Source organism: Bos javanicus, chromosome 6 (genome assembly GCF_032452875.1).
Source record: "Bos javanicus breed banteng chromosome 6, ARS-OSU_banteng_1.0, whole genome shotgun sequence".
NCBI lineage: Eukaryota > Metazoa > Chordata > Mammalia > Artiodactyla > Bovidae > Bos > Bos javanicus.
Window position 1 is genome coordinate 95,989,983 of NC_083873.1, and position 19,352 is coordinate 96,009,334.

Here is a 19,352-nt window from a genome sequence, read left to right on the forward strand (position 1 = left end):
ATTTTATACATACATATTGTCAACCCCTACTTCATGGGGTTGACAATAAGATTAATGATATAATAGATTCCTTAGTCTCAAGACATTACCCAGTACATGGTGCTTATTTATTGTTAGTTATCATTATTAAATATTAATAATTATTAGCTATTAGAATTGGCTGAATAGGAGAACAAAAAGTATTGACCAAAAATCCAAGTCACTTCATCAAAAGTACCATGTGCTAGACAAATTGACTTTCTTACATAAAAAGTGTGTATATATACATATTAATATATATTCAAAAAATCTGCCTGAACTTCAATGAGGCTTTTCATTTGAAGTCTGAGCAACAAGATAGGAATGTGTGATACAAACCATGCCCCTCAGAGTATAACTATGACTCAAGCATTTTACTGAGATTGTCTCTATCTATATATCTCAGAAATACACACACATAAAGTTGAGAATCACACCCATGCCCCTTATTCCAGTTTGTCGGTCTCCTAACTGAACACCCAGGAGGATGGAGGTCAATTTATCTTCCTTATTATGAATTAAACTGAATTGAGGAACCCAGTTTGAGTGTGAAGTCAAATTGTCTTGTAATTCCTTTTCTACTGGATTAAATTCACCACCAATACTATTGGCGACTCTCCTATCATCAACCTATTGAGCATTGAGCCTGCCAAAACCTGGCTAAAGTGAGGACCTAGAAAGCATGAATGTTCAGCTCGGGCCCTCAATTCGTTAATCAGATAGTCATTCCTGCTCTCTTGGGAAGGGTTGAGAAAACACAGAGGTGGTTGAAAAACTTCTTTTTCTAACTCTAAGCCTCAGAAAAGGCAGATGTTATTATGTCTTGACCATAGAAGAAGAGGGGATGAGAGAGACTAGTTCTCACCCATATGCACCCCGGAAGATATATGATCTATACAATCAGTTTTTGAATATTAAAATATTTGAAAGTAAACATATCACATTTTCAGGTAATAGCAAAATGTTGATGCCTCAGAAAACAATGTAATTCAGGGTGACTTTAATCAATGAAATCTACTCTTTCAAAACGAAGAAGAGCAGTGATAGAAGGCAAAACAACCCAGAAATAGGATAAGGGGGAAATGATTAAAAATAAATATTAAAAATATTTGAGATGCATACTGGGCTGTGAGCTATACATGTCTTATCTTGACAGCTGTCATTTTAAAAGCAAACGTAATATTAGAAATGTGTTAATGGGAATAAGATATGTAAAAATAAGTATGTTGAGGATGCTTCTAACACATAACAGCATTATATTTGTATTGACAAATAGATATAAAATAAGACATGGAAAAAATACAAAGTTTCCATAGAAGATCATCCAAAGAAAGAGTTAAACAGGCAATGCTGAGTGGAAGAAAGAGTGTGTGTGTGCTTTGAAACACACAGATCTGGGTTGAAATATTAGATTTAGAATGTTAACTATACTAGTTGAACTCCTCTGATATCTGTCTTGTCTGCAAAGTAAGAGCAGTTTCATATGGATGTTGTTGTAGAATACATCACATCATGCCTGGCCTGTGGTCACCTCTCAAACACAAGTAGTTTTCTTACTGCCTGGGAAACGTATCATTGAAAAATAGAGCCTTAAAGAAACAAATTAATTGGTTTTGAATGAAAAGAAGTGACTTAGCCTACTTTTCCTTCCAGTAAACAGTCTCTTATTTAATACTCTGAATACTCAATAACCTGAAGAGTCTGAGCTAGAAGAAATAGCCTTAAATTACATCAATTTTCTTCTTCCTGGGAATATAATCCTGGAATAGGCCCTAGATCTTAGAGTGTCCAAACCAGGAAATCATGCAAAATAGTCATAAATATGTATCTAAACAATTAAGAACCCAGTCTAATCTTTTCTGCAAGAATTTTAATCATACCTGTGGTCTGCATGGTTCTACAGACTATGATCTTATCCATTTATCTTGAAGCTGACCTGCCTCAAATATTGTCTAGAATATATTTGTCCATTTATTTCATTATGCATATTAATTCCTAATAAATATTTATTTTTATAGTTTTTACAACTGGGACAGTCATATTGCTGTTTGGAATTCAACTCCCAACTACCAAGTGATTGCCGATAATCCAGAAGGCTTACTTTTCAAATACAAAAGAGACAGAAAAATTCTCAATGTGGACCCTAAGGTACATCTGCTTTTACATTTATGAATCTCATCATGTTTATTGTATCTTTACTATCACTCAAAAATTATTAAATAATTGACCTTAAGTTTTTTTTTTTAATTTATAAATGAAAAGCTATGTGGAAACAAGCGTCTACTATCCTTAAAGAAAGAAAAAAACTTCAAAACTTAATAAATCAACAGGGAAGAATTTGGGGGGAATTTAAATGGAACTCACATATGGGAACACTCCTCTTTGCCTGGCAGCAGACTTAGGTCAGAGAACCAGTAGACTTCACATCCATTTTTTGCTCTGATTCTGTGGAGTCTAGTCACAGAATTTGGTGATGAGTCATTTACAGAAGAGAGGCTCTCATCTCACATACATACCCAGAATTCTAATATCCCTTTTTTATATGTGACTAACACTGAAGGCATTGGCACTCCAGTACTCTTGCCTGGCAAATCCCATGGACGGAGGAGCCTGGTAGGCTACGGTTATTGGGGTCGCTAGGAGTTGGACATGACTGAGCGACTTCACTTTCACTTTTCACTTTCATGCATTGGAGAAGGAAATGGCAACCCACTCCAGTGTTCTTGCCTGGAGAATCCCAGGGACCGGGGAGCCTGGTGGGCTGCCATCTCTGGGGTCGCACAGAGTCGGACATGACTGAAGCAACTTAGCAGCAGCAGCAGCAGCAACACTGAAAACAATATTATCTTCAATGCATTTATGAGTGTTCACTTATGAATAGCAGAGAAGTATATGTGCACACCTTGTCTCTGATAGTGCCTCTTTACTCATATGTGGGTGTCAGAAAGTGAAAATGAAAGTTGCTCAGTCGTGTCTGACTCTTTGCCACCCCATGGACTGTAGCCCGCCAGGCTCCTCTGTCCATAGGATTCTCCAGGCAAGGATACTGGAGTGGGAATCCATTCCCTTCTCCAGGGGATCTTCCCAGCCCAGGGATTGAACCCGGGTCTCCCACATTGCAGGCATATTCTTTACCATCTGAGCCACCTGGGAAGCCCCAAATGAGTGTCAGCACACTATCACTTGAGGCAAATTATAGAAAACCTAATAAACAGCATTCTTATGCTAGAGTCTTTTCCTTTTTGTAGACTAAACTACATACATAAGAAAACATATAAAATGATAATAGCACTATTAGCATGTGTGGAACAAGTTTTTGAATCAGTTTTGAATGGCATCACACAGACTATTTTAAGGCTTGATTTTAACCTATGCCATATACATATACCAAGAATGTATGCCATCAATTACAGTTTTTGTGTATGTCTTTGAAGAATCATTACTGAATCCAAACTGCTATTTGAATGGTTTGAATAGTTTAATTAATAAACACTCATTTCCATAATAATCAATCATGAAATTTCAAAGACTTAATCAATAATCCATGAAACATAACATTTTCCTCTTTTTCCTGGAAGATTTTAACTCAAAAGATTCATGGTGACTCTGAAGGAAAGGTACTTCCAAAATCCTGGAGAATAAGGATTTGGATAATTAATAATAGAAGTATATGATTTTATATTATATTATACATGTATAAAGTATATTGGTCTTCCTGGTGTCTCAGACAGTAAAAGAATCTGCCTGTAATTCAGGAGACCTGGATTCAATCCCTGGGTTGGGAAGATCCCCTGGAGAAGGGAATGCCTACTCACTCCAATATTCTTGCCTGGAGAATTCCATGGACAGAGGACCCTGGCAGGCTGCAGTTCATGGAGTTGCAAAGAGTTGAGCACAACTGAGCAACTAACACTTTCATAAAATATATTATATAAAAGAATTGTTAAATGAGGCATCCAGTGATATTTGAGTACTTGCTCAGTTGCTCAGTAGTATCCAACTCTTGGCAACTCTATGGAATATAGCCCACCAGGCTCCTCTGTCCATGGAATTTTTCAGGCAAAAATACTGTAGTGGGTTGCCATTTTCTCTTCCAGGGAGTCTTCCTGATCCTGGGATTGAACTCCCATCTCCTGTGTCCCCTGCATTGGCAGATGGATTCTTTACCACCGAGACACTTAGGAAGCCCCTATTTGTTATGTTCCTTTAAATTTTATTTTTTTTTTATCTTTTTGAAGGAGAAAAACTAATGAAAAGAATGTTGGTCTTAGCATTAATAAACAAAATTCTAGGCCTTTATTATTAACTGGCTTCATGGTTTTGAGAAATTCACTTAACTTGTCTAGGCTTTGCTGTTCACAGCTGGAAGATGAGACTTTGTTGTTGTTGTTTGATCTCTGGAGTCCCTCTAGCTTTACCCAGGCCCAATTTGAAGAGATTCTAACTCAACTGGGCCTAGAAGTACATATTTTCATAAAGCTACCAGTGTGATTCTGCTGTAGATTGTCCATGAACCACAATTTGAAAAAGTCTTCCCTATAAAAACAATAATCTCAAGATCTGGTACTTTGTGTGTGTCCCAGACACAAGTGTTCTCAAACAAAACAGAACACATATATTTTCATTTTTATGGACTAGATATAAAATTAGCATGTATATCACCTACTTAATTTCTTAACTTATTTACCCTCTTCAAAGAGCCATAATCATTTTATATTTCATGCATCAACACAGTAGCTCTTACAAACCTACAGGCAAGTCAAGAAATAAGCTAATAAGTCAAGTTTTTAAAACTACAAACAACAATTTGAGTTACATCTTTGTACTCAATATCCTCCCTAACAATTCTGCTTAAAATTCTTCCTAAGATGAACATCTCATAATTCCATCTTTAAAGAGCTATAAAATATTAAGAACCATACAACTCAACTCTCCTTTTTCTTTCCTTCAAGTACTCTCTTTGAGATATTTTATGCCTGAAATTAAGGAGGTTGAGATATATGAAAGGTGGAAACAGTGGTAAACAGGATGTGTTTCCTTTGTACAACACAGATGTAGACTCATTAATTCTGAAGTGTGGTTCCCTTGAAACAGAGTTGTTTGTAAATGGAAAGAGTGGAAAAAAGAAAATCGTGCATGTCTTAGAACAAGTAACATGAGTTCATTGGTTAAGAAATTCCAAATGCAATAAGAGTTTGGTTGCATTGAAAACAGGACCACTGGCTTTAACTTCCCTGCAGCTGTATAACATCTGGAACAAATAAGGCCAGTTTCTATTTCTGAGTGAAGAATGCTTGTCTGAGTGATTCACACCCACCAAACTGTTTCCAGTGTATTATCTTTAGAAGGATTGAGTGGACACACTTTGTACTCACTGCTCTGCATCATCTGCACAAATGAAAAAAAAAAAAAAAGGAATTTTCCTTTTGCTTTTAGGAAACATTAACCATGAAAGAGTTTGCTTTGAGTCTTAGCCTAACATAGGTGGTCTAAAAGTTTCATAATCTACTAATGAGAGATTGTTTAGAATAGTTAAAATAGGAAAAAAAAAAAAACCTTTCATACTTACACCTTTTTTTTTTTTTCCTTTCCCCTCCCCTCTTCTATTTACTAATCTGAGAATAGAACCTATCACCTGGAAAAATGTCTGGTTAATAGATACTCAATAAATATTTATGGCATAAATGAGTGAATGTATGATTCCCTCCAAACACAAATGCAATGCTATACATAACAAAAAGGGGAGGCGTATACTATGTCACTGATGCTTGAGGTAGCAGTAACAGTCAGGAACGGCACAGTCATACCACTCTGTATTGATCCAAGTAAGTCAGAAAAAATAATTATAGGAACTTATTGGTGGAAACAGCTAGAAGTGTGGCCATAATTTGAGGCTTTGTTGAAGTTATGCAGGAATCTTTATTTTAGTATGTACTTCCAAGTGTTCTTGTGCAGCCCCAGGAATATGTAATTTAATCCATCTCAAATTCAGACTGTTAGAATATGTTTTTGATTTATGAACAAATTGACACAAACAGGTTAAATGACTTGCTCAGGGTCACAGACTTCTTTATTAGTAGAAACTAGTGATGAAACGTAAACTTAAATATGAGACACCATAGGGAGCATAAAGAGTGTATGAGTTCAACACTTGCCCTTTAAGTGCTTACAGGATTTTTAAGAAAACAGGCATGTAAAGAATATAAGGGCAACCTAAGGAGGAAAGTGATATGCTATAAAAAAAAATAGAAATGCTTTGGGGATTCAGGGGAGAGATGACTTTCGATCTAGGGCAGGGAGAGCATTGGAGATTGTTAAGGAAAAATGGAGGAAGTAATCTTTCATTGAAATTGAAGAATGATTAGGAATTGAACTCATAGAGATGAAGATGATACCTAGAAGGAAACCTATTAGCAAAGATAAGGTTGATGAGTGTAAAACAAAGGAAAGGAAGACCTAAATAGCTAAAGCTAGCTGTTGAATTAGTCTGGAGAAGGAGTGGAATGGGAATAAAGCATGAAAAGATCATGAAAAGCCTTAAATGCAGAACTGGTGAGGACCTTGGACTAGTTCAGATCAGTTCAGTTCAGTCACTCAGTCCTGTATGACACTTTGCGACCCCATGAATCACAGCATGCGAGGCCTCCCTGTCCATCACCAAATCCTGGAGTTCACTCAAACTCATGTCCATCGAGTCAGTGATGCCATCCAGCCATCTCATCCTCAGTCGTCCCCTTCTCCTCCTGCCCGCAATCCCTCCCAGCACCAGAGTCTTTTCCAATGAGTCAACTCTTCACATGAGGTGGCCAAAATATTGGAGTTTCAGCTTTAGCATCATTCCTTCCAAAGAACACCCAGGACTGATCTCCTTTAGAATGGACTGGTTGTATCTCCTTGCAGTCTAAGGGAATCTAAAGAGTATTCTCCAACACCACAGTTCAAAAGCATCAATTCTTTGGTGCTCAGCATTCTTCACAGTCCAACTCTCACATCCATACATGACCACTGGAAAAACCATAGCCTTGACTAGATGGACCTGTGTTGGCAAAGTAGCGTCTCTGCTTTTGAATATGCTATCTAGGTTGGTCATAACTTTCCTTCCAAGGAGTAAGCGTCTTTTAATTTCATGGCTGCAATCATCATCTGCTGTGACATAGGGGCCCAAAAAAATAAAGGCTGACACTGTTTTCACTGTTTCCCCATCTATTTCCCATGAAGTGATGGGACAGGATGCTATGATCTTCGTTTTCTGAATGTTGAGCTTTAAGCCAACTTTTTCACTCTCCACTTTCACTTTCATCAAGAGGCTTTTGAGTTCCTCTTCACTTTCTGCCATAAGGGTGGTGTCATCTGCATACCTGAGATTATTGATATTTCTCCCGGCAATCTGGATTCCAACTTGTGCTTCTTCCAGCCCAGTATTTCTCATGATGTACTCTGTATATAAGTTAAATAAGCAGGGTGACAATATACAGCCTTAACATACTCCTTTTCCTATTTGGAATCAGTCTGTTGTTCCATGTCCAGTTCTAACTGTTGCTTCCTGACCTGCATATAGGTTTCTCAAGAGGCAGGTCAGGTGGGCTGGCATTCCCATCTCTTTCAGAATTTTCCACAGTTTTTTGTGATCCACACAGTCAAAGGCTTTGGCATAGTCAATAAAACAGAAATAGATGTTTTTCTGGAACTCTCTTGCTTTTTCCATGATCCAGCGGATGTTGGCAATTTGATCTCTTGTTCCTCTGCCTTTTCTAAAGCCAGCTTGAACATCAGGAAGTTCATGGTACATGTACTGCTGAGGCCTGGCTTGGAGAATTTTGAGCATTACTTTACTAGCGTGTGAGATGAGTGCAATTGTGCGGTAGTTTGAGCATTCTTTGGCATTGCCTTTCTTTGGGATTGGAATGAAAACTGACCTTTTCCAGTCCTGTGACCACTGCTGAGTTTTCCAAATTTGCTGGCATATTGAGTGCAGCAGTTTCACAGCATCATCTTTTAGGATTTGAAATAGCTCAACTGGAATTCCATCACCTCCACTAGCTTTGTTCGTAGTGATGCTTTCTAAGGCCCACTTGATTTCACATTCCAGGATGTTTGGCTCTAGGTGAGTGATCACACCATCGTGATTATCTGGGTCATGAAGATCTTTTTTGTACGGTTCTTCTGTGTAGTCTTGCCACCTCTTCTTAATATCTTCTGCTTCTGTTCAGTTCAGTTCAGCTCAGTCGCTCAGTCATGTCCAACTTTTTGGGACCCCATGAATCAGCACGCCAGCCCTCCCTGTCCATACCCAACTCCCGGAGTTTACTCCAACTCATGCCCATTGAGTCAGTGATGCCATCCAGCCATCTCATCCTCTGTCATCCCCTTCTCCTGCCCCCAATCCGTCCCAGCATCAGGGTCTTTTCCAATGAGTCAACTCTTCGCATGAGGTGGCTAAAGTATTGGAGTTTCAGCTTCAGCATCAGTCCTTCCAATGAACACACAGGACTGATCTCCATTAGGATAGACTTGGGCCTCCTTGCAGTCCAAGGAACTCTCAAGAGTCTTCTCCAACACCACAGTTCAAAAGCAACGTTCTTTGGCGCTCAGCTTTCTTCACAGTCCAACTCTCACATCCATACATGACCACTGGAAAAACCATAGCCTTGATTAGAATGCTTCTGTTAGGTCCACACAATTTTTGTCCTTTATCAAGCCCATATTTGCATGAAATGTTCCCTTGGTATCTCTAATTTTCTTGAAGAGATCTCTAGTTTCCCATTATGTTGTTTTCCTCTATTTGCACTGATTGCTGAGGAAGGCTTTCTAATCTCTTCCTGCTATTCTTTGGAACTCTGCATTCAGATGTTTGTATCTTTCCTTTTCTCTTTGGCTTTTTGCTTCTCTTTTTTTCACAGCTATTTTTAAGGCCTCCTCAGACAGCCATTTTGCTTTTTTGCTTTTCTTTTCCATGGGGATGGTCTTGATCCCTGACTCCTGTACAATGTCACGAACCTCCGTCCATGGTTCATCAGGCACTGTCTATCAGATCTAGTCCCTTAAATCTATTTCTCACTTCCATGTATAATCATAAAGGATTTGATTTAGGTCATACCTGAATGGTCTAGTGGTTTTCCCTACTTTCTTCAATTTAAGTCTGAATTTGGCAATAAGGAGTTCATGATCAGAGCCACAGTCAGCTCCCAGTCTTGTTTTTGCTGACTGTATAGAGCTTCTCCATCTTTAGCTGCAAGGAATATAATCAGTCTGATTTTGGTGTTGACCATCTAGTGATGTCCATGTGTAGAGTCTTCTCTTGTGTTGTTGGAAGAGGGTGTTTGCTATGACCAGTGTGTTCTCTTGGCAAAAGTCTATTAGCCTTTGCCCTGGCTTCATTCCATACTCCAAGGCCAAATTTGCCTGTTACTCCAGGTGTTTCTTGACTTCTACTTCTGCATTCCAGTCCCCTATAATGAAAAGGACATCTTTTTCGGGTGTTAGTTCTAAAAGGTCTTGTAGGTCTTCATAGAACCATTCAACTTCAGCTTCTTCAGCATTACTGGTTGGGGCATAGGCTTGGATTACCATGATATTGAATGGCTAGCCTTGGAAATGAACAGAGATCATTCTGTCATTTTTGAGATTACATCCATGTACTTTATTTTGGAGTCATGTTGAACACGATGGCTACTCCATTTCTTCTAAGGGATTCCTGCCCGCAGTAGTAGATATGATGGTCATCTGAGTTAAATTCACCCATTCCAGTCCATTTTAGTTTGCTGATTTCTAGAATGTCGACATTCACTCTTGCCATCTCCTGTTTGACCACTTCCAATTTGCCTTGATTCATGGACCTAACATTCCAGGTTCCTATGCAATATTGCTCTTTACAGCATCAGACCTTGCTTCTATCACCAGTCACATCCACGACTGGGTATTCTTTTTGCTTTGGCTCCTTCCCTTCATTCTTTCTGGAGTTATTTCTCTGCTGATCTCTAGCAGCATATTGGGCACCTACCAACCTGGGGAGTTCCTCTTTCAGTATCCTATCCTTTTGCCTTTTCCTACTGTTCATGGGGTTCTCAAGGCAAGAATACTGAAGTGGTTTGCCATTCCCTTCTCCAGCGGACCACATTCTGTCAGACCTCTCCACCATGACCCGTCTGTCTTGGGTGGCCCCACATGGCAGTGTGTCTGCCCTCTGATGCCCTCTCACAGCACCTACTGTCTTACTTGGGTATCTCTTACCTTGGTCATGGGGTATCTCTTCAAGGCTGCTCCAGCAAAGCTCAGCCACTGCTCCTTACCTTGGAAGAGTTGCCCCTCCTGACCTTGAATGTGAAGCAGCTCCTCTCGGCCCTCCTGCACCCTCGCAGCCGCCACTCCTCGGACTTGGGGTAGCTCCTCTGGGCCACCGCCCCTGACCTCGGACGTGGGGTGGTGGCTGAGAGGAGCTATCCCACGTCTGAAGTCAGGGGCGGTGGCCAAGATGAGCTATCTTGGAGTAGACTTGATGGGAAATAGGGAAATATGCCCAGGCTCTTGTGCAGGGAAATAACAGGATGCAAGTACGTTTTAAGGAGATTAGAGAGCATAAATTAGGACACACTAGGGAGAAAGACTGGAGAAGATGAGACTACAACAATCAAAGAGAACTAGAACTCGGGGTTGCATTGTAGTTAGAATGTTTCTGAGTTAGGCTTTTAATACTGCAACTACCTGATCATCCAAGAAAAGACAAAACTTAAAGAATATATCAATGTAGAAAAGTGGTTGAGAAATGACATTTTACTCCAACACTTAGGAAAGAGAAAGAGAGAGAGAGAGTTCTAATGCTGGATAAGAGTAGAGAAAAAGATAAGCTGGATGGATATCATTTAAGTCATTCTGTCACCTCTTTATTCTTCCTTCCATCCTCCTCTTCCTGTGTTTACTGGCACTGTGAGGTATAAAAAATGAATCAGAAAGTTGGCTTTCTTTCCCTAAAAAAGCTTATAGGTTAACTAACTGGTGGGTGGATGGGTGCAAAAATATAATATGCACAGAAATGGCAAGCTGGAAAGTGACCTGACAGGGAAAAAAATGCTCTAAGAATTCCAAAGGAGGCAGAGATTACTTTCAACCTAAAGAATTCATAGGGCTTCCCTTCTGGCTCAGTTGGTAAAAAATCCTCCTGGATTGCAGGAGACCTGGGTTCAATTCCTGGTTGGGAAGATCCCATGGAAAAGGGAAAGGCTACCCACTAATATTCTGGCCTGGAGAATTCCATGCACTGTATAGTCCATGGGGTTGCAGAGAGTCAGACATAACTCAGTGACTTTCACTTCACAAGGCATTCAAAAACAAGTTAGTGAAAGAAATGGCATCTGAACCAGATTTTGAAAGATGGATGTGATGAAAACATGAGAACAAGAGCAGAAAGGATGTTCTGGTAGGCAGGAACTTCACATAGAAAGGTGTGGAAGCACAGGGCATGAGGCTGCGAGAGAAGGGAGAGGAGCTCCTTTTGGCAAGAGTCATTCTCAGCACTGATCAGATATGAGAATCACCCAGAATGTTTTATAGTATTTCATGCCTGGCCTCATCAGCAAAAACTGTAGTTTAATTGGTGTGGGTGGAAGGTCTGCCTGGACATCCATTCTTTTTAAAAGTTCCCAGGTAAGTCTTAAGCGCAAGCAGGGTTGAGACCAAGGTACAGGAAGGAGAGAAATAGCAGAGAAGTTTTGGGAGAAACTTGAAGTCCAAGAGTGGAAGCCAAATCTAGTGAGGTTTTGCCGTTCTGTACAGTTCAACGAAAATCTGTACCATTTGTGTCAAGACTTATAATCAAAATTTCTGAGTATGAAAATGATTAAGCCATCCTGAACGGAGGTTATTTTTCCACTGGCTAAATTCCAATGGTGTACAAAAAAAAAGAAAATCAATTGCATGAAAAATATGAAATTAGGGCTTCCCAGGGGAAGGCAATGGCACCCCACTCCAGTACTCTTGCCTGGAAAATCCCATGGATGGAGGAGCCTGGAAGGCTGCAGTCCATGTGGTCGCTGAGGGTCGGACAGGACTGAGCGACTTCGCTTTCACTTTTCACTTTCATGCATTGGAGAAGGAAATGGCAACCCACTCCAGTGTTCTTGCCTGGAGAACCCCAGGGATGGGGGAGCCTGGTGGGCTGCTGTCTATGGGGTCGCACAGAGTTGGACACGACTGAAGCGACTTAGCAGCAGCAGCAGCAGCAGGTGGTGCTAGACTGAAAAGACATGGCTTCAATCCCTGGGTCAGGAAGATCCTCTGGAGGAGGAAATGGCAATCCACTGCAATACTCTTGCCTGGAGAATCACATGGACAGAGGAGCCATGCAGGCTACAAACTACGGGGTCACAAAGGGTTGGACACGACTGAAGAAACTTAGCACGGCATGTTCTTTCTGTCACTTTATCTCTAATAGAGTGTATTTAAATATAGTTGCTAGACAAATGGTTAATAACAAAACAAGCAAATAAAAAAATATGTTAAAAGATCTTAAAGATGCGTGGTTTTTATTAGACGTGTGCGTTTGTGTGCTTAGTCGCTCAGTCGTGTCTGACTCTTTGAGACCCATGGACTGTAACCCGCCAGGCTCCTTTGTCCATGGAATTCTCTAGGCAAGAATGCTGGAGTTGGCTGCCATTTCCTCCTCCAGGGGATCTTCCCAACAAAGGGACCGAATCCATGTCTCCTGTGTTTCCTGCACTGCAGGTAAGTTCTTTACCCACAGAGGCACCCCAAATTAGACATAGTAAATAGGAACAGAAGACACTATTATATCATCAACTCTGGTTCGCCCTGAGTGTCACTGAACTTGGAAGTCATGTGTAATGCAGACTGCACTGATTTAGCAGATGTATTTCTGATCTCTTTACATATCGATACTCTTCGCTGTGCAACAAGAGCTCCCCAATCTAGTCTCCTCTCTTGGAAAATCACAATTGTTCAAACATAAAAATGAGATATGCTGGAATGCAAACTGTTGTTACAAGAGCTCTTCATCTACATCCAGCCCACCAGGACTTGTTTAGTAGCAATTTTCTCGACTTCCAGATAGCATTTCCCCTTCCTCTCTCCTCACACCAGCTGGTCAGGAAAGCCCTAGGCTTCATCCTCCTAGGGATTCAAACTGCATCTGTCTGTGGCAAGGCCCAGGAATCCCCATTTTTTAAAAAAAATTATTTTACTGAAGCATGGTTGACAACGTTGTATTAGTTTAGGGTGTATAGAAAAGTGATTCAGTCATACAAATATATATGGTTTCTTTCTTTTTCAGATTCTTTTCCTATACAGGTTATTTCAAAACACTGAATATAGTGCCCTTTGCTATACAATATGTCCTTGTTTAATATGTGCATATCTGTTACTCCCAAATTCCTAATTTATCCCCCATCCCACCTTTCCTCTTTGGTAACCAAGGTTTGTTTTATATGTCTGTGAGTCTATTTCTGTTTTGTAAATAAATACATTTGTAACATTTTTTTGTTTTATATTTCACATATAAGTGATATAATATGATATTTGTCTTTGTCTGACTTACTTCACTTAATGTTGTAATCACTAGGTCCATTCACGTTGTTGCAAATGGCAATATTTCATTATTTTTTATGGCCAAGTAATATTCTATTGTATATATGTATATACAACATATATATGTGTATATATATATATATATATATCATATATACAATATATACATACTTTGGCCACCTGATGCAAAGAACTGACTCATTGGAAAAGACCCTAATGCTGAGAAAGATTGAAGGCAGGAGGAGAAGGCAACAACAGAGGATGAGATGGTTGGATGTCCTCACCAACTTGATGGACATGAGTTTGAGCAAGCTGGAGAGTTGATGATGGACAGGGAGGCCTGATGTGCTGCAGTCCATGGGATCGCAAAGAGGGGGACATGACTGAACTGACTGATATATGTACCACATCTTCTAGATATTAAACTTGCTTCCATGTCTTAACTATTGTAAATAGCGCTGCAATGAACATTAGGGAACATACACCTTTTCCAGTTACAGTTTTCCCAGATATATGGCCAAGAATATTTTCAAATGTCTTTTCTGGTGAGCTTAAAGATTAGCTGATTGATAGAAGCTCTTTAGCAAAGTGATGTTTTATTAGCTATTGTTTCAGTGCCAGGAAATTTGGAAAACTCAGCAGTGGCCACAAGACTGGAAAAGGTCAGTTTTCATTCCAATCCCAAAGAAAGGCAATGCCAAAGAATGCTCAAACTACCACACAATTGCCCTCATCTCACACGCTAGCAAAGTAATGCTCAAAATTCTCCAAGCCAGGCTTCAACAGTATGTGAACAATGAACTTCAAGATGTTCAAGCTGTATTTAGAAAAGGCAGAGGAACCAGAGATCAAATTGCCAACATCCGTTGGATCACTGAAAAAGTGAGAGACTTCTAGAAAAATATCTACTTCTGCTTTATTGACTATGCCAAAGCCTTTGACTGTGTGGATCACAATAAACTGTGGAAAACTCTTCAAGAGATGGGAATACCAGACCACCTTACCTGCCCCCTGAGAAATATTTATGCAGGTCAAGAAGCAACAGTTAGAACTGGACATGGAACAACAGACTGGTTTCACATTGGGATAGGAGTACGTCAAGGCTGTATATTGTCACCCTGCTTATTTAACTTATATGCAGAGTACATCATGAGAAATGCTGGACTGGATGAAGCACAAGCTAGAATCAAGATTGCCAGGGAAAATATCAATAACGTCAGATATGCAGATGACACCACCCTTATGGCAGACAGCGAAGAAAAACTAAACGGCCTCTTGATGAAAGTGAAAGAGGAGATTGAAAAGTGGCTTAAAACTCAGCATTCAGAAAACTAAGATCATGGCATCTGGTCCCATCACTTCATGGCAAATAGATGGAGAAACAATGGAAACAGTGACAGACTATTTTGGGGGTTCCAAAATCACTGTAGATGATGAGTACAGCCATGAAATTAAAAGACACCTGCTCCTTGGAAGAAAAGTTTTGATCAACCTAGACAGCATATTAAAAAGCAGAGACATTACTTTGCCAACAAAGGTCCATTTAGTCAAAGCCATGATTTTTCCAGTAGTCATGTATGGATGTAAGAGTTGGACTATAAAGAAAGCTGACGGCCAAAGAATTGATGCTTTTGAACTGTGGTGTTGGAAAAGACTCTTGAGAGTCCCCTGGACTGCAAGGAGATCCAACCAGTCCATCCTAAAGGAAACCAGTCCTGACTATTCATTGGAAGGGCCGATGCTGAAGATGAAACTCCAATACTTTGGCCACCTGATGTGAGGAACTGACTCACTGGAAAAGACCCTGATGCTGGGAAAGATTGACGGTGGGAGGAGAAGGGGATGACAGAGGATGAGATGGTTGGATGGCATCACTGACTCAATGGTTATGAGTTTGAGTAAACTCCGGGAGTTGGTGATGGACAGGGAGGCCTGGCACTCTGGTGCAGTCCGTGGGGTCGCAAATAGTCAAACACGACTGAGCAACTGAACTGGACCCAACTCATTGTTTCACTATGCAGGGAACATAAGAGACACAGGTTCAGTCCTTGTGTTGGGAAGATCCCCTGGAGGAGGCAAGTCCATAGGGTCACAAAGAGTTGGACACAACTGAAGCAACTTAGCATGCACACACCTTTTCGTATGTCCACAAGGTAATCAAACTTCATTCTTTTAAAGCAAGCTATAAGTCAGTAGTCTTAATTTTATGTAGTCTAAATTACACATTTCTGAGATTGCACGAACCAACTAGAAAGTACAGACCACACACCAAAGGCTTTTGGATTAACTCCCACCACAATACCAATGACCTCAGTAGATACTTCCATTGATAAATTGCAGCTATTTTTCCTTCCTTACTTGGATCATGATAGAATGAGGATGACGATACCCATTCTTGCTATCATGGCCTCACCAAGAATCATTTTGTCAGGCAGATCAGTCCAGAGGCTCACATGAAACATATATGACAAAGACTTGTGAAGCATACACAGAACCGTGGGGCAGAAACCATTTTTGGTCGATTTGCCATTGTATCTCCAGTGCTAGGGTATGGTAGGTGCTTAGTAAACATCTGTGGAATGAATAAACTGAATATTAAATATTTGCTAAAGAAGAAGGAAGGTCAAAAATAATCCTGGAAACTTTTGAGGTTAACTTTAAAATATTTTAGGATCTTAGACACTCGAAACATATGTAGTGCTAAAGCTATTGTTAGTTGAAAATTGCCTGAGTAATTGACTCTGGTACTTTTCTCTCCTTGGTAGGTGAGTTAACCCTGGGGGTCCTTTCCTGCTTTGGAGTGCTGATTCTAGGTGTCCAGGGCAAGGGCAAGGTGTTAGGTACTTAGTATTTTATTATGTTTAAAAAGTAAATGTATAGTCATTATTGTCTGATACAGATGCCAAAAAACACAAAAAACAGAAAGTCAAATTTTACTTTATTTTTTATAAGCAAAAGAATATCTAGGTGAACAAGGTTTAAAATTAAAAATTACTTCCAATGACAACATATGTTTTTGTTTTGGGGGGGAGTGACTTGTTTGTTTGCTTAATTTAGAGGACCATTGCAGCAATACCTCCTTACAGTTCCTGTCCCTCTGCTCCATTCCTCCCAAGCCATCCTCCACCCAACCACTTGCTATATTAGTAGGAAAGGTGTTAATTGCCTCCTAATGCTGCCTCCCAATTCACTATGTTAAAGTCAGATGGAGCCTGTCATAGGCTGGAAAATTCTCTTCTCAAAATGGGGGCCCCTAACATTCCTACATCCTTTCTGCAGATGGTTTGAATTTATTCTCTTGAAGCTCCACCCTCCCAGCGAAGGTCCTCAATTTTACAGGTTGTCTTTTTACAGGGCTCAGGTATATTTCCTACTGGATATTTTTAAGAAAAACCCATACTGAACAGAATAGGCTTAAGAGAAGCCATGCTTTCTTTCTTGAAAGTCTCCAACAGTGTTCTCTCACCTCCACACAACCTTGAGTTAATGGGGCAGGGGACACTTACTGAGTCACCAGCACCACTTTTTTGGCTCCTGGGTTTTCCTCAGAGGCCTCTTGTAAGTACTGCTTTTAACTGTGGCACAGTCGCAGTTATTAAGTAAAGCTGAGGCCTTGCCAGTTTTCTGGTTTTGCTGCCCAAATTACTGAATGTTTGGTTGATTATAGCCCTAAAACACCCACATACTCAGAAGCTTTTAAATGTTTTCTCCCCTTGGGCAATCACCTGGTATACCTGAACTGAAAGTCTACCACATATAAATTAAGTATTTACTTAACAAACTGCTGCTAAAATCAATGGCCTTGAGGAATACATTAAAAATTACACAACAGAGATTAGCTTTTATGAATTAAAACTCCTAAAACTTAAATGCTATGCCCTTTTTCTGACCTGGAAAACTGATTTTAATTTTATATGCAGTATTATGAAACAACCCCTAGAGAGAAGTACATTGTTGTTAAGTCCAATGTATGAATGAACTCATATACAAGGTGTGGCACAGAAAAGGTGAGCTGGAAGAAAGAAAAAAATTAAATATATAATTTAAAATTATATATATATATATATATATATCAATGCTTAGTAATGAAAGTGTGAATGACAACCCTTCACCATCCAAGTATATTATCTTAGTGAAAATAAAAGTATATATTTATGCTGCAGTGAAAAGAAAGTATATAATAAAACATACATGACAAAGAAAATTTGCTGTGTTAAGCTTCTGATTAGATGGACAGCCTAATCAAACATTATGCCAAAAGTCAGTTGTGTTCAGTCGCTCAGTCATGTCCAACTCCCTGCAACCCCATGAACCGCAGCATGCCAGGCTTCCCTGTCCATCACCAACACCTGGAGTCCACCCAAACCCATGTCCATTGAGTCGGTGATGCCATTCAACCATCTCATCCTCTGTCGTCCCCTTCTCCTTTTGCCCTCAATCTTTCCCAGCATCAGGGTCTTCTCAAATGAGCCAAAAGTAATACAGACCAAAAGAGAAGTGAGAATGGAGAAATTTGAGAAAGACAGCTTTAGCTTCAATTCATGCTCACGTTTTTTTACAAAATGTGTTACGAATCAGTACAAGGACTATGGAAAAGAATGGAACATTTCCTTTCCTAGCTGAATGAAAAGATTAAGTAGGAACAAAATAGTCGTTTCCTTCATGGTTTCAAAGACCTGGTAACTAATGTCAGAGAGGCAGGTGCTAGACACACAGGAATCAGGCATAGTGTCTGTCGGTCTAGACCACAGTCAAGGAATTATTGTTTATTCAAAGAGAGCATGATTTCTTCTCAGTCTTAACAGCTAAACAAGTAGTCAAGTCTCATGACTATTTAACAATTCATCACCCCATTAGATGCTTACAGTTTCTGAGGCACTGAAATCCCAAAGCAGGTTGAGGGATACTGAAATATGTTGGAACATGGAACACGATAGCATGAACAGTGATCAAGCCTCCTGGCAGGGGAGAAAAATCCCATGCTGATAACCTCTAAATGGTTATTGCTAGTTGGGAGAGCTTCAGCGTACATATTAGTGGCCTGGATGATGTATATTGCTCGAAAAGCTGAAGCAAGAGTAAAAAAATCATGATAAGACAAAGAAACAAATGGCAACCCCCAACTTGGTAACCCAGAACACTACCTCACAAGCACACGAGGCTGCTCCAGAGTCCTAAAAGACTCTCAGCCTTTTAGGAAACACAACTAATTTTAAAACTCTGACACATTTTATAGATTTGCTCAGAAAAGAAAATGCACACCTGCTGGCATACACAGAGTAATATAAAAATATTTTAGGATATTCAGAAACCTGCCTAAGCCTTTTAATGAATTCCACTTGAGACCTGAGGACCTAGGACTCTCCAAAATGCCCGAAAGCAGTTCAAAGGAGCTAGAAAAAGAACCGGACAAGTAGGAAAGGCTGGGGAACACCTCCTAAGATTCAGAGAAAAGCTGTTTAAGAGGGGCAATAGGGAAAATGAGTTAGAGTTAAACTTTTATCAGCTTTGTGATTAGGGTAAATTCCTTAACTCCTCTGGGCCACTTCTCTATCTCCGTTTTCTCATCTGTTAAATCTATTAAAAACAACTACTTTACACAAGGTTGTTGTGATGATTAAATGAGAGAACGTGTTTAATGTGCTACTGAGTTGGGCTGGGTAAACAGATATTGCTTCCTGGTGTTGTACCAACTTAGAAAAGTGAAAGTTGTTAAAAAGTAGTTATTGTTAAAACTAGTAAAAGTAGTAGTTGTTAAAAAGTAAAAAGCTAATTGCAGTAGATAAAAAGTGGAAATA

At 39.8% G+C, this 19,352-nt stretch overlaps 1 protein-coding gene across 3 annotated transcripts in view; it reads left to right on the plus strand.

The window, feature by feature from the left end:
• Positions 1–19,352, plus strand: part of CFAP299 (cilia and flagella associated protein 299) — a 733,601-nt gene that overhangs the window by 678,268 nt on the left and 35,981 nt on the right. For all 3 annotated transcript variants that reach the window (XM_061420589.1, XM_061420590.1, XM_061420588.1), the window contains exon 5: positions 2,037–2,166. In XM_061420589.1, the coding sequence (XP_061276573.1) occupies positions 2,037–2,166 (130 nt within the window). The remainder of the gene's footprint in view (positions 1–2,036; positions 2,167–19,352) is intronic.